This window comes from Acanthopagrus latus, chromosome 9 (genome assembly GCF_904848185.1).
Source record: "Acanthopagrus latus isolate v.2019 chromosome 9, fAcaLat1.1, whole genome shotgun sequence".
Lineage (NCBI taxonomy): Eukaryota > Metazoa > Chordata > Actinopteri > Spariformes > Sparidae > Acanthopagrus > Acanthopagrus latus.
This window is the reverse complement of record NC_051047.1, coordinates 15,806,915-15,830,277: the sequence shown is the minus strand read 5'-3', so window position 1 is coordinate 15,830,277 and position 23,363 is coordinate 15,806,915. Positions and strand designations below refer to the sequence as shown.

Below are 23,363 nucleotides of genomic sequence, written 5' to 3'. Positions count from 1 at the left end.
AAGGTAAACATAACAATTACCTAAATACATGCTTTTCACTGGATAGTAACGATACTGTACGTAGTTTTGACTGTAACAGAGCAGATGGATAAATTATGTAATGTGTGCAATAGTGTGAAAATGCAGCTGACACATTTTCATGCAGTCACATTCTCTCCTTGCACATCACTGTTAATACATCATTGACAAATGTTTTTTTTTTTTTTTTTTACTCTATTTTATGTAGTTCATGGACCATTCTTGAAAATGGAGGTCATGTGGCTTTACTGTACACATAATCACATACACATCATAATCTTACACAGTTTCTTAAGCAAGTCATTTCTGTATTAAAATCAAACTCCTTTAGGTAAAACTGCTGCATGGCTTTCATAGAATACCAGCTGGTGGTGCTTTAAATCAAAATGGATCAAATCAGCAGAGGCAGGAAATGCTGCTTCGAAATGCAGATCTTACAGCAACCGCTCACATTCCACAAGAAAAGCCAGACAGGCAATAAATACAGGTAGTGTCGAAAATAATATGTAGACCGTGATGTCTTCATACAGTACATGCACTACGTCTTCGCTCTGAGAAATAATATTCTATGAAAGTAAGATCTATAATTGATGCCTCACAATCAGTTCCCCTTTTAGTAATTTCTTATATGTTACCAGGAAGTTAATTGGCAACACTGGACAGTTCTGTTCTCCTCACACATGTAGCTCCACATTTCACCACCTACCGCTACTCCTCCCATTAAAACAAAGTAGGCCTCGCCCATAGGACTAACAATGTCCCCATCACATGATTAATACCACTGTATACACTGTGTTTTTTCATGTATATTTTAGCCAAAATTCAGCACTGTCTGCTCATGAACATAATCATTTAATTTACTGTTACAGTTAGTGAAAATAGTTTTGATAGCTTAAACAAAATCTGAACTGTGTGCAATGATCAGAGATTCAGAACCAGACTAAAGAGCCTAAAATTACATTTTAACATTTAAATTTGATTTATAAATTGAATTTACACCTTCAAAGAAAACTTTACATGGCAAAATACTGACCAAGATAACTGATATAAATCTGATGTCAAAGGGTGCTTTCAAAAGACAAAGTCTTACCTATTCCCAGATGTGAAAGGTGTTCAAAAAGAGTCCAGCTGTGGTCATCGATGCAGTGGTTCTTCAAGACAAACAGCTGGCATACATCGCGGGCAGTGATGTCACTGGGAACCTCTACTGCTCTGCTTGTGTTATCTTCATTATAAACTTTGATTACCTGCAACAGAAGCACTGAATAAACAACCATTTCAGCGGGTTGGGATACCTTGTACCTTCAAAGAGCACAAGCAGAGTGTTGTTTTTGGCTTGCAATGAACAGTATTAAAAGTGAGGCCAAGTATCAGACCAATTAATCAGTTTGACCCACATACACCACCTTAGGTAGCCCATATTTTCTGTCGCAGCAACAAAATATTCAGAAAATTAAGAGTTGATGAAAGTCCAGAAGAAGTAGAGAACAATGTGCAAAGTATGTTCTATGATATGAAGATTTGAGCTTGTCAAGAAAACTGTGTAGTAATCTTGGAAAAAACACATTGAGACATCAAACACTGAACAAATTAATCCATCTGAAAGTAGAACTTACCCCCCTGTTTGGAGCCAAGCAGGGTTCTGAGCTTGGACAAGCTCTATAGCCTATGCATGGCTGAGTACACAGCATTGCCAAAGAGAGCTTTTTGTAAGACACATAAAACCATGCATCAGACAGCACAGCGAGTGTCAGCTGGGAAGCAATGAGCCTCTCTCTCACTCTCTCCTTTTCTCTCTATGCTGCAGTGAAGCTGAAAGGAGGCAATTAGACAAAACTGCCTCTTAGCACAGGACTGTCCTGACTCCATATATCTGTATCGCTGGGGCTTGATACCAAATCACCTGCTACCTTTCTCCACCACTAAGTATAGAGACAGAGAGTGAGAGAGAGAGAGAGAGAGAGAGAGAGAGAGAGAGAGAGAGAGAGAGAGAGAGAGAGAGAGAGAGAGAGAGAGAGAGAGAGAGAGAGAATACCAGATTGTAACTCCCTCTCAGATCATAGTTAAAAATGTTCTTAATTTCTTCTTTCCAAAGTCCATTTTAATAAACTATGAAATGCTGTGAAAGAGTCTCTTTTAGGTATTTAAGGAGATGGATCTTGTCATATTACTTCAGTTTATTAAAAACATGTTTTCATCCTTTTTGTGCTACAGGAGAAAAGGCTTTAAACAACTATTTTAAAATTAAAATCTAACTCACAGTTTTTCCATATATTTCCACTGTTCCTTCATGGCACCTGCCGGTATGAATAAATGAATATCCATCAAAATGCTTTACAGACACCTTGTGACCAAACAGGAATAAAAATCCGGACTTAACGACCTGTCATTCAATACTTGTGCACCGTCGGATGTCATGAGATAACACTAAATGATGAAAATTATGTGGTTATGTACCCCTCGTGCTCATGATGGCAATCGTTAATTAAGGCTTCTTCTTCCTCACTGTCATAACTTCCAAAACTCACTGCTGCTCTCTCTCGCTCTCTCTCTCTCTCTCTCTCTCCCCTTGCACCCATCACCAATATATTCTCATATCTGAATAAATGGCTCTCCATCCAAACGTATTGCAAATATTATCTGAATTTCAAGAAAACCTGCAAAAGAAAGCTTGTTTCCATCCACTACCATTGGACTATTATTTGGCTAATATACTTTTGCAAAAGAGGGCACAGCAATATGACATAGTTATGGAAACTATTAAAAATGTCGAAAACATGGACACTGACAGAAATTAGATGACTTTTTGTTCACATGATATTATATGTCTATTTTTTAACACAAAATCAATATACAACTCTTAAATATCACAGTTATTGCCAATACTATTATATGGCAACACCCCTAATAGACACACAGACTTTTCCAAAAAGAGCCCCATAAAAGTCACTTGGCTGCATACTGCAAGTCTAAGAAGGGCTAAGGAGTTGGAGAGAGACAGAGACAGTCACAAGGCTCCAACCCCCTCTCCATTCACATTCACACGCCCATGACAAGCAGAGCTCCCAGCATAAAGCTTTCCAAGAGTCCACAGAGCAATTACAAAGGAGGTGGTTAAATGTAATGCTAGTTGGGTCAAGTCAGTTCTAAAGTTGACAGAGGCAGGTGCAGGGTGGGGGGGTCGGGGTAAGTAAAGAGCAAATGACTGCCTCTTTTCTCTCAATGAGTTCTATTAGTAGTTTAAAGCTGATTCCTGTTGTGGAAAGAAAGGAGGTCAGAGCTCTCCAGTAGGGCTGGTGTTTGAGTCCTCAAGGACCCATCAGCAAATGGGAGCCTCCAACCATGACATCACCACTCAGTGTAAACCATTTAGTGTTTAATCATCCCTCTAGGAGCCTTACATGACAAATATCTTTATTTGTGGATGGCTAACAGAGACGAGGGCCTACATTAAACAGATTACTCCAGCAGCTAGTGTTTCAATAACACGGCATCATAACGCCACAGGTTGATTATCTACAATCCTTTCGAATTGTATCAGAGATATAAAGACAACAGCTGAGAAAATGACACAATAGTGCAAAATCATAATCACTTAAATAAGTAAACTCTCGATTAAAGAAGGTGTGTATTTGCTTAACTGCTGTTGATAACAGCATCTATCCTGGGCTTCAGTTAAGTTGCAGTTAGGAAGTGGCTTCCTGTGAGACTAACAAATCAAATCATTCAGGCATCACATTTCACCAGGAACAGGGTTGGGTTTGTCAGACCTTTTTGGTGCATTAGCATCACAGATGTACTTTGAGTTTGTGCTACTTAGCACAGCCTAACTCAAAATATTAGAATTAGTTTGAAGCCAATTTTATCTTGAGTAACATTGGAAAAGAACAAAAGAAGGGAAAATTCAAGACAGACATGTTGCCCAGCTGCTTAGCCAGACATAGCATCATAGCTGGGTGGCAAAGAAAGCAGAAATACACTTGAAGGGATGAAGCTTCTGTCGCCTGCCGAGACCAAAATTATTAGAAGCAGCAATAAGAAGCGTCACCATGACACAAAGCAGGAAACTTTTAAGCGAGCATACTGATGCAAATCTGAATTAAGGGCACAGGAGATATATGGTAACATGCTTTTATTATTATAATATTCAATTATAATCCCTTGAGTTAAATAACTATTGATGAAAATAATACGGAGTGGTATTTCATTACTATACTGTTAATGGCACAGAATCATGATGCAAGTTAGACAATTTGATGTTCCAGACTTCTGCTTGAAGAAAATGTCCAACCTTAAAGTACGCCCCTGCTGTCTAAGATGCCATAAATGCAGCCTTTAAATCCTTCAGTCTGCGACATTCCCAAACCCATAAACCAATGCTTACTTGTAACATTTGTTCCATTAAAAATAACTTCAATTATGTCCATGTTAATGTACAAAATGCATGGACAGAGTGAATTAAGGGTGTGCTAGAGTCTGAGGGCATGGAAGGTGTCCTGATATAACACATCTGTAAAGATTTATTTGTGGGATGTGCTTTATCACCATATTACTGCTGCTGGAGAAAAAGACATCAAAGTCACATGAGCAGAGCAGTTTGCTGTGAAACTGTGCTGTCTCCATGGCTACCGTGATAGTATCATTTTTCTGTAATATTTGCATAATTATCACAATTATTTTATATTTACCAGTGGGTTTGGCCTCAAGCACCAAAATGGTTTTAAATTTAAAAGCGAGGCACAGCACCAAGGACATATGAAATCTCCCTGACAGGTTCAACATACGAGTCATAATTCTAGTGGTAATGGTAATCTTATCATTTCATTTTTGCTAGGAGAGTATGATTTGCAGGTAAGGGCATCTCTGTAGCACCACAATGCTTCATTTATATGCACATTTGACCATTTAAAATTAACTGTGCTGCAGTTTTGATACTGCACCTCTCTGTTTCTATTGATAATATTTTAACCTATAGCATTACCTTAATTGTACATACATAATACATAAAACAAAAAATCTATTTAAAACTGAGGGACAGCACCAAGGGAGTAAAAGAGGTATGAAATCTGTTCGACAGTTAGTTCTTCATTCACTCAGCGATGTTTGAGTCATGTAGTCTGTTTCAAAACATGAAAAACACTTCATGTTGAATAGGAAAAAACAGTAATGATTTTATATAAAACATCGAGGACTGTCCATTTGATGTGACAGTGCAGTCAAATAAAATGGGTTTGAAGTTTTACCTAAATATACTGTACAGTAAGTGTGATATTGTAAAATCATTAGCAATGATCATTTAGTGATATGAATCACAGCAACAAATCAAAAAAGAGGCATGCTGATGATATTTAGTCCTCAACCACATAGATATGTATATATTAAAACATTTAAAAAGTCACTAATTACAGAATGTAATTACTTTAAATTCTACAAACAAATTATTGTATCGTTACACATCATTTTCCACTCTTGGTAATTGAAAACACTATGTGGAGGGTACCGTTAATCATTGGTTAGGAGTTTCTAATGAATGGCCAGGCAAGGTAGCACATTGTGTAAACGGCAAATGTCTTTATCAGTGAACACTGAGCTGCATTCATCACTAAGTGATCCTGATCCAAACACACACCCACTTTCACCTGATTTGTGCCCGCCTACATTATGTCAGTCAAATACACCTTTTATGTTGCAACATGTACAAATAAAGAATAAAGAACCTGGAGAGTTACTTTCACTGTTAGATTATTGTTCCTCACTTTACTGGACAAAGTCCTACTGAAAATACAAGCTGTCTTAGTAAAGTCTTGGTTACAGTCAGGGTGATGGTATAAAATGAACCTCATTTGGAGACATATTGGAGAGCAGTTTTCTCAAAAATACATCTAGAAGTTTAGGCTTATTGTGAAAAACAAAAAACAGAGTCAAATTCCTTGTATGTGTACACATGCCAGGCTAAAAAAGTTGATTCTGACAGAACCCGAGAAAGCTACCAATTATATAATGTAGATATTTCACACACATCTTGAAGACGGCAGCACAGACAATCTATAGAAAACACCGGATTCAAGGTGGTATCCAACCAAATTAGAAATATGGTCAAATTCTCATCCTCTGTTCCTGAGTTACTGCATGGTGTGAATAATGGCCAGAAAAGTAACAGAACATTATTATGTCACAGTGAAGTTGACCAGATGTAATGAAATTCCTTCCAGTCATTTCTGAGATATTGCATTCATAAGAGTGGGACAGATGTGAAGTAGCAGTGAGGTCACTGTGACCTTGACCTTTGACCACCAAAATCTAATCAGTCCATCTAAATGAAAGTTTGTGCTACAGTTCAAGAAATTCCCTCAAGGCTTTCACGAGATTTGTGATACAGATGGATGTGCAACCCGAAAACATAATGAGGCATGAAAACATTCTGGACACGGCAGAGTGAATCCAGACATTGAGTTTGCAGCACTACATATAGTCATGTTGAACATAAACTCCTCTTTTAGACCTTCTTATCTCAAGGACAGGACGATGTGAGCCATTCTGCCAATTAGACAGCTCTGGTTTAACCTTGAACTGCACTCCCACAGCTGCAGCTCTATCACTGAGTGCTAGTGAGGAGGTGGCTTCCAGCCGTGTCTATCTCAGAAACCATTGAGAAATGTCCTCCCGGCTTTTCACTGTAAAAACTGGAGCTGACAAACTGAAGAACTGACAGTCTAGACCTCATATAGGACTCTCTCTCTCTAATGGCTGAACCAGATGCTATTTATGCATTAACAGTAGGACTGCCAACTGGTGCTCTGAGTGCTGAGACTGAACCGGACCAGTTGGAAATACAAAGTATAGCCAGAATACCTTTTGCTTTCCAGAGCATTCAGTGTGCACCAATAAGGAGATACATTACAACCCCAGATAACTGTTATCAAGCTTCACAGATAAGCACTTTGGAAAGCTAGTTGCTACAGCAAAAGAGCTTCTTAGCTGCTGCTGCAGGCTTATCATTGTAACAATACATAAAAAGGATTTGCCGTGATTTTTTTGATTGGATTAACACAACATGTTCGCTAAAAGACAGGACAGGGGAAATATCCAAGGCACGACAATCTAATTATTACTAAAACAGGGCAGCTTCGCTCCTTTCTAACAACATATCCATCTCATACTACCTATAAGTGCCGTATTTGTCACATAGGTCCACACTTCAATATATATTTACCAGTGGTTTACACTTAAGGTGGTTACAGCCTGTAACAAGTGATTTATTGTTAGTATAATACATAAGTTCACACCCTCATTTCAAAGTAAACAGTAAGAGCAAACAATATAAGATGGAAGGCAAGCTATAAATCCTTAAGAAACAGTGAAACAGTTATTTTATATTTTTGTTGCGCAGATTAACTGATGTTTGAACAACCCTAATTCAGGTATTCCAACAAATACAAAGCGCTACTCCAAAGATTACAAAACAATACATAAATAAACACAGCCTCTTGATTTTTGTAACTCCACAATTTCAGCATTTAGGCTCCCTTTTAAAATAAACTGCATATTTTACATCTGCACAGTCCACCAAGCACTTGCTACTTTCTTTGGTTAACAAACAATCTTTGACAGTCAAACAACACGTTGTATCGGTGTCAGAGATTCATACATTTTTTGATGTGCCCAGTGGAAATTCAGTGCACACCAGTAAAAACAGCACAGGCTTATTTTTATGAACAGAAGATGAAAGGGAGATAAAAACGATGGAAAGTTTTAAACAAAGTGAGCTCTTAGATGGTGCTCACATGAGGTTGGATCTCATCCAGACCAGTATCATTTAAAAAGTCTTAAATTTAGAGCGACTGGAGAGCATGAACAGAAGGCATTGCTTCACTCGTACAGAAGAAAGATTTGGTTAAGATGTGATAGTACAGACGATAATGCAGATACTACAGACAAGATACATGTAAGATTCCTACCCGCTTCTGCAGACTAAGTGGTGTGATGGCAGGCAAGGTGACTCTTCTCGCATGGAAATTCATACTTGCAAAAAATATCCGTACATAGTCACTGAAAATAAGGATGACATTCAAATAATAGTTCTAATGGTAATAGTATATCATACAGTAATAAAGGCAAAAAAGGCTTCACTAACTCTTAGAAGCTTTAGGAAAACTGTTACAGTGACATCCTTCGCAATGAAAGTGTGAGAAACTAAGTCACGTTGCCTCCCCACAACACAAAGTCCTCCTTTGTCCTTGGGCAAGTAAAAGCTTTTTCCTTTTCTCTCTTTTGAGAAAAGCAGTTCCAATAAACAAAAATGAAAAAAAAAGAAAAGAAAAGAGTTACAATATACAAGGTCTGAAAATGCTCACATTCTTCTGCCTGGTGATAAAGTAAAAACTACAGTGAAAGAGTTGAACATTTCCCAGAGTGTTTCAGATTGTTTTTGCTTAGTTAGCAGCTAGACACTACACTGCTATTTTTAGTCTAGACATAGAATACATTTCACTAAAGAAACATTCATGAGGAAATTAATGAAGATGCGTTGCTTTGCTTTGCTTTAATGTTGTATTCTACATAAGTTTCTTGAGTCAAGACAGGAATATTTGCCTAAAGAGATTCCAGAGTTTTGATAACTGTTGAGATGATGAAAAGCTGAAGACCGTACTCAAGGATTGTTTTTGTTCTATGAAGCATTGAGAACATTGTTTGTGTACACAGAGTTTACTAAAAAGAAGGTTTCTGGATGACTCACGTTAGCAGTAGCATCTCTGGCACGGTGCTACTGTTGACGTGAGTCGTCCAAAAACTTTCTTTTTAGTAAACTCTGTGTACGCAACGTTCTCAATGCTCGTGTTCATGTGCAGAGACCCTGGTGATACTACGAGCAAAGTTTCATGTTGTGTCGAGCCTTCTTAGTGTTCTAAAAATAGTGATTTTGATGCTAGCTTAAGAGTGCCCCTGCACTCCATTGAAAATTAGCTTGCCCGAAAACGAAACTATAGTAAAGTATAGTTAAAAGTGCCTCTTTTGTAGTAATTGTGCTTTTACACAATGGTTTGACTCATATACATTCATATATAAAGCCTAGGTTGCATTTTGGTGAGTGATTGCCTTTAAGGCTTCCATTGTAGCATTAATTTCTACAAGCATTTTTCTATCTTTTATATGTGCCATTAGAATGTTCATGGTGTTAAATTAAACAGCCAGCGAATGTTCAAACTTTACAAGCCACTCATTAGAATACCATTGTTTGTTTGCGAAGCAAATCTTTCAGCCATCTTAATGCTATTATTTATATTTTTCTTTTGGGTCTGTTTACTGTATGTGTCAACAGGACACTGTTTTCTGAGGATGGATATTTAGCAATTACTTTAAATCCCATGGAGAATGTTTGGACATTTGGACAAAACTGAAGGAAAAACTTTGCATTTTTGTCTTAGAAATGTTCAAAACATACAGTACAGTTTGTTTGTCAATATTCATAGAATGCTATGGGAGTGCAGTATCTGAATTTGGTCATGTCATTTAAGGGAGACAGAGAGGTCCAAAATAGTTCCAACTCCCACAGCCACAATTCACAACCCACATCTGTTTTACTGTAAGACTAGACAAAGAGGCCTTGTGAATTTGAGTGTGCCATCTTTACAGAGAACGCCCATTTTCAAGCCTCAGTCTTTACCAATAGATAATTACCATTAAATAAAACAGTGTTAAAAGCATAAAGTATCATTTAACACATTTATAGTATGCACATACCATATATTTCATTACATGAAAGTAAAATAGATTATTAATTCCTGAAAATTACAGTAAGCCTGAGTATAAAAAAACTGCTCACTGTCTGATGAAGACCACACACAAACAATCTCATTTAGTCCTGTTATTGAATACTGCACTGTATGTCTGGTTACTTTTAAGACAATGTGTAGTTTATGCCTTCTATTTAAGAACAAACTGAAAATCACTGTCCATTAATCTGTGGTTTAAATTCTCAATCAATATATTAGCTGTTGTTGATATATGTCAGAAAATTGAGAAAAATGTCATTCTGTGTTTTCCAAGCTCTAAGATGATGGTCAGAGAGAGCTAAAGAAAGCAGAATTCAAACTTAAGCTAGAATCAGATTTTTTTTCCTGTGCAAAGGCATGTACATACAGTAAAGGCATGTACACTGCATTTTAAAATGTGTGTGAGTCTATTTTAATTTTTATTTCCTCTCCTTATTGACAAGTGGAGTGTATGTCATTATATTGTACAGCACTGCATGTGTTGATCACTGTCCTCTCTTTCAACTCATGAGAACAGACAGGGAGAGAAGAACCTCCCACAACAGGCTTCATGTTTATCTGGAAACACAGCTCACTGACTTGTGAGAGCACAGACAAGCAGACGCTGCTAGTTATCACACAGCTAAAATGAATTGGAATTAATGGAGCCAGAATGATAACAGAGTCTCCACAACTCCCATAACAAAGCCAGCTCCAGACACATTGTCCTTGACCAGGGTTGATTCAATCAAGACCCCTTGCAGGCTCTGTCAAAGTAACAAGAGAAGTGCAGTGGTGCGTGATGCAGGTATGCAGTGTATACCCACCTCTGTGCAGGAGGGATTCACTGTAAACCTATCTAAAAACAGCCAGAGATATATATATCAGCACCCATCTTGAGAAGCAAGGACACAGCCCGTCATGTTACACTCTTATCTGCTGAAGACTTTTGTTCCCTGAATTTAGCCTTTAAGGCAGTGGTCCTTAAACTACTTTAACAGCGTCGAGCCAGGGAAGAGGGACATCTTTAGGATATTGTGTCTTGCATTTATCACTCCATCACCAATATGCTTCATACAAGATGGGTGAATACAGACAAAACAGGTAAAGCATAGCAGACTTTGGTCCACACACATAACAACCAAGAGTCTAACGGACCAAATCCAAGTACGTTTGTATTTTTAGTATGATTCTCATGACATTTAGCTCAATTTGGTTCTAATAAGATCAGAAGAGATGAGTATAAAAGCAGTCTCTCTCTGTGTATGTTTACAAGTGTGCATTCAGAGAGTGGTACTATTTATGTCTGACACAAATACAAACTCTAGATTTGACCAATTCTCAGAAGACTACTGTCTGTCTGTACCCGTTTACACACAACCTGGGTCTGCAGCTGTCTCTCCACACATCACAGTTAATCCACAGAATAATACCACATTTTGTTTGTTGGGTGACAAACTTGAAGTTTTCAGTAAAAATAGTCACATCAATATTTATACTGAGCAATAGAAGTGGGTAAACTATCAAAGTTAACTAGCTTTGTTTTGGTCTCATTAGTAAAACTGAGGAAGATAAAATGTATTGTCAAGCTACTGGAAATCTTTTCCATCATCCACTACAGAATCCTAGTAATTCTATAATATTTCTTGAGGAGCTATAGAGAGACCCTATAGTTAATATGGACAACTCTTTTACTGTAAATAAAAGCTGAACAGTGCTTAACATGTATTAAACACCAGTAAGAGCAGGGACGAAAGCAATACAATGTGTCAAGACTGAACATTTCAGACCAACAAGAAACGCCATTACCACATGACTGTTCATCTGAGAGGGCTGAGAGCTAGAAGGGAATGAAGAGAACTACAGGGGCTGTACGTGCATCCAATGCCAGATGACTACCTATACAATATATAACATTCAGACTGAAAGCTATGAAAACACAGCATGGAGCATGACTCACGTTTCTCACATTAAACTATTGCATAGCAATTCAAATATCATTGTATTATCTAACCACACAAATCAGTGCATGATATAAAAACATCAGGATACAAAAATGGGTTCACATAAAAACAAAAAAGATGCTGCTGGCATTTTGTTGAAAATGGTAAGTATTGCGTCAGCATAGCCCCGTCTTTCCAGTAAGCAGTTTTCTGACAAATAATTTAGAAGCTATGAATGGACAGAACATAAATAAATGCTGTATATCTGTTAAGTGTGACCCTGAGGACCTTATTACATCTGCTGTAGAGGACAGGCTGCAACTCAAGAATGAAGAACTCGGACATGTCTGAAATAACATCTCTGAAGGGGCTGGCATTTCCTCTGAGTCATATGGCTGAACTGAACACTCAGCACCGTCTGGACGCAGACTGTCTGTGTGCTTCTGGTTTCTGGTAAGAGTCCAAGCATGACTGCCCACTATATGCCTGGAGAGTGGAGGCTGTGCCAACTACTTGGACTTACTCAAAAAACTCTTCATTTTGCAATAGTATCATGAAGACATGGCTGCCTGCCCTTCTTAACAAGATCAACGTGGAATCGTTTTTAACAATGAACAGCTGGTAGCATGACAGGTATTGTATTGGAGTATGTACATGCTGTGCTTGTTAAGTCAATAAAAGTAATCTGACTTCATAATATCGACTCCATTTATCAGATGTATCTTCACCAATATGATGATTAGCAGTTAACATACATCTCACAACATCAAGGAGATATATATTGTGGATCTGTGATAAACAGAATTCCTGTGTGTCTGTAGCATGCACAGCTGTCACTATATGCATTTGTTTGTGAGCATCTTCCAGGTCTTAGAAGCAAAACTCTTGGTGTTTTCTGAAGGCTCGCTGCGGTTGTCTGTGTTACTGATGTGACACAATTTCCTCACTGTGGCATCCCGAATTACCTCTTGGCACTTTTCCTGAGGTCAAAATCAAAAGTGCAGAAGGTTTTCCCTTAACAAAATTACCTCTAATGTCTGAAACAGCTGAGGCAATATGTGACACTTTCTGATTCATTCACAATGCAAACCAGTCGTCCTAACGATCACAATTGTCTGTATATCCAACTATGCTTTTTAAAAATGTACATGACACACAGTATTTATATGCATTTAGAGGTTTTTCCTTTTTTTTGGAGGCTATTGTGCTGACAGCACATTTACGTTCCTTACTGACATAATGTGGCTTTCATGACTTGGTGGTTTTGTTATGGAAATGTAACCATGACACTACAAACACAGGGCCGACTGGGGGCTTAGATAAACCAGTTTCTCATGAGTGAAATGGCTTTAAAGCCTTTGCAAAACAAAGCCATGTCAAGAAAGAATATTGCCACAATTGAGCAAAGTCATTCAGTCAACTGCAGTAAAACTAAACATGGTCAGCTAGATGCTGAGTTGTGTGAGATGCCACAACGACAGACGTCACTGCCATTTTCCTAGACTGCTCATTTTATAACCTAAGCCTGTCTATGGTATAAGATTATTATTTTCAGATAATTGTAACTGATGGGAAAATTACTACCCAAAAAGACACACTGGAAGCTCAATTGACAATTTTCCTTTATAGAAAAGTGTGGGTGAGGGGATGAGTGTTGCACAGTTGGAACAATGATGTCATTGCTTTCTTGAGTGCTACTGAAAAAAGGTCATAACCCCATGACATGAGGACTGTGACACAAAAACAGCTGGTCAGTCTGACATACTCCCTTTGTCTTCCAAATGCTGCTGCTGAAAAGACCCAGTGAGAGGCTTGTCAGGCCATAAGGTGCAGGCAAAGGCTTCATCAGCGAAATAATATATAAAAAGGATCATTTTTAAGATTTGCTAACAAGGAAGCCACACTGCAGCAGGATGAGGTCAACTGGGTGTCATTTTGCTCCTGCAATGAGAAACTTGAGGATTATTCTCGCACTTATCAAAGAAAATGCCAAATCCGTGCAAATCCCTGACCTGTCTTCACAATAGGCTGTTGAGAGGACAGAGGAATTGGCAATCACTCCGAAATGTTCTGATGTGAAACCTTGAATTGAGTAAGAGTGGAGTAGAAGGGCTCATTTGAGATGTTGTATATAAAGTGGAGGCACTCCAGTTTGAGAAAATCAAGCAATCTCACCACAACACGTTAAGCGGAGAAAAAAAACTAATTTGATTGAACTCATTTACCAATCACACATATACAACTGAGTACAATGGAAGCTTCTTGAGAAAACTTGGAAAAATGACTCTGTCTATGTATTTTTCATTCTCAGCATGAGAGCAACACCCCGTGAGCACAGAGAGGTCTAATACTGCCGATAGTCCTTGGTAACTGCTGAGCTCTGTAATTTCAAGCTTTCCTATGAGTCATTGCTTTGAGCTGCCCCCTGCTGCTACACATGCACACACAAATACACACACATACCACAAAGATACTAAAAAACCTGAAATCAACTTCAGCATACAGCAAAGAGATCCACATCCAGGAAACATCTAGTGGTTGACAAACCAGACCAATTTAACAGCCCTGGAAAATGTATAGACAAAATCTATTATGAAACCCATGCACTTTTGAAGCAGACCCATAATTGTTAGCTTTCCAACATAATGAATGTGCTCTCTTTTTAGAATTTGGCAGTGAGATCTGTATAAACGCACAAATCAACTACAGATCACAGGGTCAAATCAAATATTTTTTGTTGTGCATAGTATTACATTTTCTCCAGACAGCACGTACTGGTTAAAAGAGCCGAAGGAAACTATAATGGCATTCAGTAGAGCGCATACCACTGCCAAGGCTGAACAGTCCTCTTTTTATGCAATCAAGCCTAATTAAATATCAAACTTGCTAGCCCTGTATCATTCTAAATTTCAAACCACCCATAACTGCTACTCATCTGATCTAGGATCCACTTAAAACTGTACTCAATGAGGAGATAACAGCCCCCTTAAAGCACCAGATTTTTCATCAAGATGGATACACATGCATAACACGCTGTAAAATTAACAAAAAAGTCATAAAAAGCTTATCTCAAAAAATCCTGGATTCACCCCCTATATCTGGGTCCGCACCAAAAGTTCACAGAGTTCTTGGCTGAGACACATCTTACAGCCAAGTTTCATAGAAAGCCATTTAGTAGTTCTTGTGTAATCTTGTTGACAATCCAACCGACCAACAAAACGGGCACAGGTGAAGCATGACCTCCTTGGGGAAGGGAATAAAGTAAATGATTATTCATTATGAGTTGTGGAGTACCTGAATTATGTCTGCATTAAGGGACCAAGCAACAAAAGCTGTACGGTTGTATCAATTTCACAACCTTTATGTGTCTAATTTCACTGGTAACTAGCCATTCATCAAACCTTTACCCTCAGACAGCCATTGTTCAAAAATCACTTTTCCAAGTACACTGAATGCTTTATACGATGCATTTGTCTGTAAGCTGCAAGACACAGCTGATAAAGTCTGCAAGCCTCGGTTGTGACTTAAGCATAATCTAAAGTCGCTGGCTAGCAATAAGAAGTGACAAAAGTCTAAAAAAATTTGCAAAAAAAAATAAAAAAATCTTTCCCAGAACCCAAAGACAATTCATTTACTCTCACTAATGACAAGGGAAAGCGGCAAATATTTACATTTAATACTGGCACCAGAAAATTTTTGCTTGAAAAAGTGAATAAAACAATGCATCGATCAACTACTCGATTTTTCAAATATTATCTGCAACTGCTTACCCTTTGCAGGGCTGTGGATGGGCGGGAGCCGATCACAGCTGACAATGTGCAAGTAAAGTGGTACACCCTGGACACATCACCATTTTGTTACAGGGCAGACAACCAAACACTGTTTCTTGAATCACCATAAATTTTGAGCGGTAAACACTGTCAAATCAGCAGGTACTTCCCCACATTTAGTGCATGACAAATCAAACACCCTATGCTAAAACAAACAGCAGTCGGGCAATGAGCCAGGTACTTCCTGATTAAACCATAAACTTATAATAAAATTTTAAATGCAGTATCTACAGGTGGTATCAGTCATCACGTGTGTTACTCATTTTCTGTTAATGGGTGACTGTATGCAGGTACAAACCTTGGCTCTCAAAAGTAATGACACTGTGTGTATGGATCGCCTGACTGTGCTGACAGCATTTCTATCGCCTCACTGCAACCAATTTACATACTCACATAACTGGCTATACCATCCATATGCCCTGAAGTTGCAGACAAATCACAAGCCAAACATCATGTAAATATGCATTTATTTAAATATATCCTGCAGTTGTTTTTCTGGCACTTCTTCTATTTATAGTTGGCATGACTATGCTGCCTGAGGTAGCATATGGAAAGGTTTACAACAACGCCCATCTTTTCTCAAATAATATGCCTCTTTGTGTCCCCCTCAAGTATTGCAAATGGCGCACTCACCTGAGTTGCACTACTTTTGGTCCATGGTAATAAACATTCAGAGACGAGGGGGGACAGGGTTGAGGGGATAAGCTCTGGAAAAGGGTTTGGAACAGGGGAAGAGAATGACTCCTCTCCCTCTTTGTTGCTCCTGAGGGACAAAAAACAGAGAGAAAAAGAAACACACAATGTTTAAAATGTGGCAAGCATTGTTCAGATTTTGTTTTAAATTATATATGAGATCCAAAAGTTTAAGAAGAGCGAACTATATCAGTGTTTTTAAACGTTTTTGTGTAGAAAATGATGCATATATGTACAATAATGTTAAATATCTTACTTGTACGCAGAAGCTTCAACTAAACGTTGGATTAAGCAGAATTTACAGTTTGTGTGATATTGTGAGAAATCATAAGTTTCTGTGAGGAACTAAAGCTTTTAAAAAGAAACACAAACAATAGGTCAATTGACTCCAATACTTTGCCTGTAAGAATGAAAAATTTTAATGATGCATTAGCCTTCATGGTCGACTGATTTCACAACCTGTAGCTTAAAGCGCTCTTACAACATATTGTTGGCTCCTCTGTTGCGCGTGGCCCCTATCGAAGAATGAGGAACATAAATGGAGCAGGTGATAAACTGACAGAAACACAAGGCTGTCTGTCTCTGCACAGACCCCAGACGACACACCCCACTCACCAGCAGACTTTTGATAACGTGACAGATAATGCACATGTGAGCTCACCACAATAATATAGGAGTTCATAGACATAGAAAGCTCTTGAACTGCTGACTAGAGGAAATATCACAAACAAAAAATAGCATGATGAATGAGAAAAAGCATTTCTTTGTCATATTGTCATGTCAATTATCTTCTATTCATCTCAACCCCTAAGGGATGTATCATTATTGACTGAGAATGTCAGGAGTCACAAGACTAGCTCTAAAATGAATTTGCCATGCCCTTATAGTTAACTGAGACCAGATCATACATGATCACCATGTTAAGCTAAGAAAAAGTTAGACACTTGCAGATGAGAAGGCCTCAGAGTCTGAGTGGTGCTGTTCTCTGACTGACGCTTTCTTTACTGCTCTGTAAACACAGCAGTTACTGAGTTACTCATTATCTCCCACAAACTAACAGGTGCTTGATTTGATTCAAGGCCTTTAACTGCTCTGTTGAAATAATACATTACACTTCATTGACAGCTGAATTCGGGTCGAGCCAATTGTGTTTACAGGTACAAAGTCTACACTACAGCTTTCAAACAGATCTCTGTGTCTCACTGCTGCCAATACAAAGAGTGTACTATTCTTCTGCAAGGCAGCTCACGTTGTTGGGAGTAGAGAAGAAAATACTCCTTTCAGTTTAAGTGCAATTTCATTTATCTTGTTTGAATCTCATAAACAGACTGGTTTCATTGATAGCAAGCGTAAGGAGAAAAATTAGTCATACCTGTTCCCCTTGCAGCAGAGCGCAGTCCTGTTCTTCTGGGCATTTGGTGTTAGTAAAGGAGCTCGCAAAGGGATGAGGGCTGGGCCGGGACAGCCACTCACATTACCCTTGCCACTGTGAAAAATGTCTGCTTTCTCTCCGAGGCTTCCAGAAGTGTGTATTTCGTCCAGTGTGTTATTCATATCACTCATGTGGGCCAGCTAAATCCAAGGCATCATCTGGAGCAGAGAGAAGAGACGAGCAGTTGGACTGGAGTGTGTGCAGAGCACAGTTAGAGCAAGCTGGCTGGCGGGGCTCCTCTGCTCACAGCTCAGCAGACGCACACACATACATACACACACGCACACGCTCACACACAAGTCTCTCTGGCTCATCTGCTGCCCACGAGGCTGGCTCAGTGGGGCAAAACGATCCCTCCTACCCAAACATGATCCACCACAATAAAGATATTTTTAACACAATGACTCCCAAAACAGACATGCTTGCACTGACACAGCAGCATACTAATAATTAACTAATTTGTTCAGCCTCCTCAAGTCTGTTAACGTGTTTGTTTCTGTTTTTTGATATAGCTCCCTTTGCAACCTGGAAGGCAGGAAAAGTGCACACAAAGCACACTTACACAAAGGGGGTGTCTTTAGCTCGGTAATGAGTCCGGGAGGGCCGCCAGTACTATAAAACAAGCTGTTCTTTTGTCATGGACTTCGCACAGAGATCCAAATTGCACTTTAAACTTAGTACACTGTAGAAGGCATGTGGTCATATAGGCTTAGCCAGCCCTGCAGATTGGTTGTGTTTTTGGGCTGTGTCATTCAGTGACAGGCTCCATGTGGGGGATGGTTGAGATGATAACATCCTTCTAAAAGGTAATGTGTAACAGAGTCTGGACAGGGGAGGACAGGCTACTGGAGATACAGGCTAACAGGCAGCACAGGGTTAAAGCAATACATCACCACATTAACAGAAGACAAGGCTAACCTGATCACTTTGGTAAATATGTCAAGCTCATGACAGTGGTCAAACCCAAGTTGTTGTTTTTTTTATTTCAAAAATAAAGAAATTCTGAAAAAAGGAGACAGAACAATGTTGCATCCCATAATGATAAAGACTATACAGTATGTATCGTTTTGTGGTTAACGTTATTATAAAAAGGAAAAAGTCTGTAACTAACTGGAAAATCTCAGATCAGACTGATCTGAATGCCCTGCGTCTTACTGTCCTCATTAGATCCACTACATGTACCTTCCATAGGACCAGTTACAATAACACAACTCTTCAGGGATTGGGTTACCTTTTGACCCAAAGACTATCATATGCACTAAAAATGTGCTCCATGAACACAAAGGCAACAACTGCTTACCAGGTAAACCTGTGCTGCTCTGGAGGTTGATTTCACAGAGAGCAGTACGAGATAGGGATAGACAAATGGTTCAGATCAGGTCCTACGTTTGACCGAGACAAGGACAAGAAACCCCAGGCAGCATGAGAGGGCCAGAAATAGCCCCATAGCCTGGAACACATTCTTTTGGTATCAGTCAATGCAAATGCTAATTACATTGGTGTAGGATGAATGCCAAATCTATTTTAGGGACTTAATAACAGTGCTTCACGTAAGACACAGTTCATCAAAAAAAGAATAGCTGCACATAATTTAACATAACTTAAACGTTTTAAAATAAACTTTAAAAAAAAACATTGTGTGACTAAGTGACAGAGGTAGACTTCTTCGACTGTAACAGTTTTGTACCACAAACTACTACATTAACTCCTTTAAATTAATGACTGATGATTGATTGTCCTTGTCAATTTTCATAGCATTTATAATACTACAGCAAACACTGGTGAAGTCTCCGTGTTTGCTCTTGTATGGAAGACTTAAACTGCCAAAATCAATACTAAGGGAAAAAAATAAATGGTTGAGTTAATAAATTGTTATTGTATTAACTGCACCACAAATATAAAAAAATAAATGTAGGTTTTATTTTTTGTGACCAGTTAACATATATGTGTTTAATAGCTTCTGTATTTGTTTACCATTACATTAACTCCCCTGTTTACTCACTTTCCCATTTTATTATTGCAACATCAACGCTTGGTGCGTGGTGTGTCATGGACCTTTTGATATGAAAATACCCACATTATCATCACTATCTTGTGGCTGCTGCTTACAATACAACCTAACATTAATTCAAAAGACATGTCATGCTACATGTTTATGTACATTTGTATATAAAAATGTATATGTTCTGTAATTTGTGTAGCATGAAGAAGTTTACAAACCTTCCTTTCATTTCGCAACCCTGTGTTATATAATGAAATTAAACATTGTACCTTATTTAATAATTGATCAATTTTTAAATGTATTTAGCATTATTTTTTCCCCCTAATTATTTCCACAAACATATGCATTTCAGTTTTTCATTTTTACATTTTTTATACATTTTTGCAACTTTACACAAATGAGACGGGTGTCATTAAAAGTATGTCACGGGGTCAACTACTACCTATTGTTAGATTGACTTTTCCTTAATATAAGACTCAAAAATGGAATGTGTTTTCAGCACCAATGGCAATAACCAGTGTCTGATGACTATGAGGGACTGACCATCACAAGCTCTGCTTTCTGTGCCACAGCACCAAGAGTGCCTTCACTTAAATTGCTGACTTGCTAGAGTACTGGCTGCCAGCTTTGTAAGGTGTTGGTAGTAAACAAAGCACTTCCGCTGTTGTTATGAAATGTAGCTCAGAGTCATGCCTCACTTTTACAAAGGCCATCCTGCAGGACACCCCTGGGCAGAGCGTGGACAAGGCAATGGTGAAAACTGGATATTCCACCTTGATATCCCGTTGGCAATGGTGGCCAACAACCTGTTGCTGCTGGGTGTGTCCCTGTCACAGCTGTAACGACAGGTACGAAATGGCACAACTTGCCACAGGCTATGTGGTGTGTTACGTAACTGTCTTCCTGCGCAAGGACAATGAGGACCTCCTGGCTGCTCTAAGAACAGTTTGGAGAATTCGACAGAGCATTGTCAGCATTTTAAACAAGGCAACATGTCTGAAACAGCAACTAATGTTGGGCTCCTCTCACTTCTGAAAAATTGTTTGCACTGTTGGTCCACCTACTGGCCTGAGTGGTACATCTCAGACTAAGCCTTTCATACTCAAGAACATCATGAGTTTTAGTCAAGCTACAGCTGTCCGGTTCAGCTCGATGCACTCTATCCATCTAATGAAATGGAAAGGTTACAACATTTGTGCACTCTGTCTGTTGGCTTATGAGGAATGCAATGGAGTGAGGCATAGCAGCTGTTACAGGGAGAGGGTGGCTGGTTAACACTTGCGCTGCAGCAGCGTCTTTGCAGATGAAATCCACGCTCATAATGTCAGACACAAGTGATTGTGACATTTCAAACTGTTCGTGCATTCTGCATGTTTTGGTTTATTTCAATGGATTACTTCTGGCATTTTATAAAAAATACTTTTTGTTTTCTTTTTTACAGCCATCTGCCCTACTTTGTAATACAGGAAACAAAACATGTTGCTTTAAAAAATTATATTGCATTGAATGGGATTTCAGCCAAACCTTTTTGTCTGGGAAAACTATTTTATTCATGCTTTTTCGACTGACAGTAATAAGGGTGGTTTTTTAGAACTTCATGAGGTAAATTCATTCTAAATAATGATAACATGTTACGGTTTTTGTTAGTGATCCAATCACAATCACTTCACTGCAGTGATGCAGACAAGTATTCACTTATAGTCATTTGTATTTCGCATCAAATGTTTAAAGTGTAATTTTTCTTGTTCATTTCCTGTTATCTGTCACAGCTAAGCTAACGTTAACTTCATACACACAGCGGAGACAGAAAGTCAGGCTCCTGTCCCGGTGTCCGACCAGTTATAAGTTGTGAACAGCTTAAGGGTTGTAAGTCTCTTAATTCCTCACAGTAAGTGGTTAATTTTTACTTACAAAAACAATTTGACCTGCATTTTTTTTTTAGCCTTAATTAACGTTAGACTTGAACAGAAACCAAGCTTCCTGTGCTCTCGAGGTTGCACCAGCACTCACCGCTCCATTAACACCTCTTTTAAATAACAGACCTGCTGTGGACTTCATATTTTACACTGCTGATATCTTACCTTGTGCCTCCTTTAAGTGGAGTCTCTGGTTCAAACCTTGAAAGCCGGTCGTCATGTCGCTGCTCCGGTGTGTGTGTGGGGGGGGGGGGATGAAGCTCACTGTTCACACGTGCAGCACAGGTGTTCCTACTGTACGTGCTCTACGTCACGTTTTACCTGTCGTCACAAGAACGCTGTATTCAAAGGGATCAGCTGTGTGTGCAGCACCTAATGTGCAATGACTTTAGGAAGACAACTGAAATGATAAAAGCTTTATTCATAACAACACTGGTTGACAAGAACAACAGGTGTACTGCACATCAGTGTATTTTTTTTCATATAGCTTAATCAGAGCTCTGTAATACTTAAATATAGATTTGTATGTATGATCTAAGGAGCATTTAAGTACCATAGGTCAGACCTGGTCCGCCCTACACATCCAGTATTATTTATAAACCCCAAATCAGTCTGGTAATAATTTATAGAATTGTTCTCATTTAACGTTCTTTCTCACTCACGACAGTAACGCATTAAATGCAAGATAGTCATCATACACAATAAAAAGAGAAGCATTAAAATATGCAGGTCATCCAAGGGGTATTACTTAATGACACATATGAGGAAAAAAAATACAGCAATTATTAATTATCAAAATACATAATTTTATGTACACTGTTGGAGACTACCAAAAGAGGTAAAAACAAAATGCAGTTTCTGCTTCTGTGTCGTGGGATGGAGGGTTGTGGAGAACTCAAAGTAGACAGGATAAGTTCCTTCTGGGAGAAAAACAAAAAGAATATAGTGGTTAGATGAAGGTGTTGTGGGTACAGTTATATAATATTACACTGCAATTTGTTTGAGTTTGCTTACAGTAGATGGTCGTCAGAAGAATTAAGGCACTGCTACAGACTGCTCTCTCCTTCCGTTTGAACAATCCCACCAAAAGCTGGTGGTGCATCCTCGACTCCCTGCAGGGTGGAGCCTTTGTCACCATCCATTTCTCTATTTTCATCTTCCTGTGATGTTGAAAATGAGATACAATGCACATAATCACTGAAGACCCTCTATACCAGATGACATAAAAAGCCTAAAAAGACAATAAAACAACTATATTGAGTTAAGTTAAAGTAGATCAAACTTGTTAATTTGTAGATGAATGAAAAAAAGGTCCAGAAACCCATGATGACCCCAGTATAAGAAGAAGCATATAGTGCAGAAATAAGGCTATTAACTTTGTTGACTATTTCGTCCAAATTCTTGAACAAACAATAAAGTCAGCTCTCCACTTGAGAATGTTGTATTAAAAGAAACGCTGTGTAATGGCACCCTCATGACCAGATAGTCAAATACCAATCAAAATCAAATACCAAAAAAATACAGCGGGTAATTTATAATAAAGTCTGGGCTGATTCAAGCCAATGGGTCACAGGAACTATTACAAAGTATTCTGCTACTTATAAAGATGTGTAATATTCATTAGAGTCATTTACTCACTGCTGGTCACAGTGTAAATGTCTGATACAGCAGCAGAGAGAAGCACCAGAGTGGTGCAGAAAGTGGTTTTTGGTTCAGACAACCTAGTGCATCAGTGGGATAACTCACACTCTTTTCCACTTCTATAGAAATGTTTGAG

The 23,363-nt window shown here is 38.6% G+C and overlaps 2 protein-coding genes across 12 annotated transcripts in view; both read right to left on the bottom strand.

The window, feature by feature from the left end:
- The window catches only part of grb14 (growth factor receptor-bound protein 14), a 30,918-nt gene extending 9,034 nt beyond the window's left edge, over nucleotides 1–21,884 (bottom strand). The window contains exons 1-4 of one of the 7 annotated variants that reach the window (XM_037109791.1): nucleotides 21,752–21,884; nucleotides 17,609–17,826; nucleotides 16,177–16,306; nucleotides 1,109–1,265 (exon numbers count right to left, since the gene is read on the bottom strand). In XM_037109791.1, coding sequence (XP_036965686.1) covers nucleotides 1,109–1,265; nucleotides 16,177–16,306; nucleotides 17,609–17,799 — 478 coding nt within the window. In that variant the 5' untranslated portion in view covers nucleotides 17,800–17,826; nucleotides 21,752–21,884. Of the gene's footprint in view, nucleotides 1–1,108; nucleotides 1,266–1,634; nucleotides 1,925–7,976; nucleotides 8,236–16,176; nucleotides 16,307–16,717; nucleotides 17,042–17,608; nucleotides 18,205–21,751 lie in introns of those variants that run through there. The other 6 variants (XR_005076927.1, XR_005076928.1, XM_037109790.1 and 3 more) reach the window with 6 other exon arrangements.
- Nucleotides 21,885–21,987: 103 nt separating this feature from the next.
- Nucleotides 21,988–23,363, bottom strand: part of cobll1b (cordon-bleu WH2 repeat protein-like 1b) — a 30,959-nt gene continuing 29,583 nt past the window's right edge. For 4 of the 5 annotated variants that reach the window (XM_037110393.1, XM_037110395.1, XM_037110397.1 and 1 more), the window contains 2 exons: nucleotides 22,601–22,746; nucleotides 21,988–22,506 (listed from right to left, as the gene is read on the bottom strand). In XM_037110393.1, the coding sequence (XP_036966288.1) occupies nucleotides 22,633–22,746 (114 nt within the window). In that variant the 3' untranslated portion in view covers nucleotides 21,988–22,506; nucleotides 22,601–22,632. The remainder of the gene's footprint in view (nucleotides 22,507–22,600; nucleotides 22,747–23,363) is intronic. The other variant, XM_037110394.1, reaches the window with a different exon arrangement.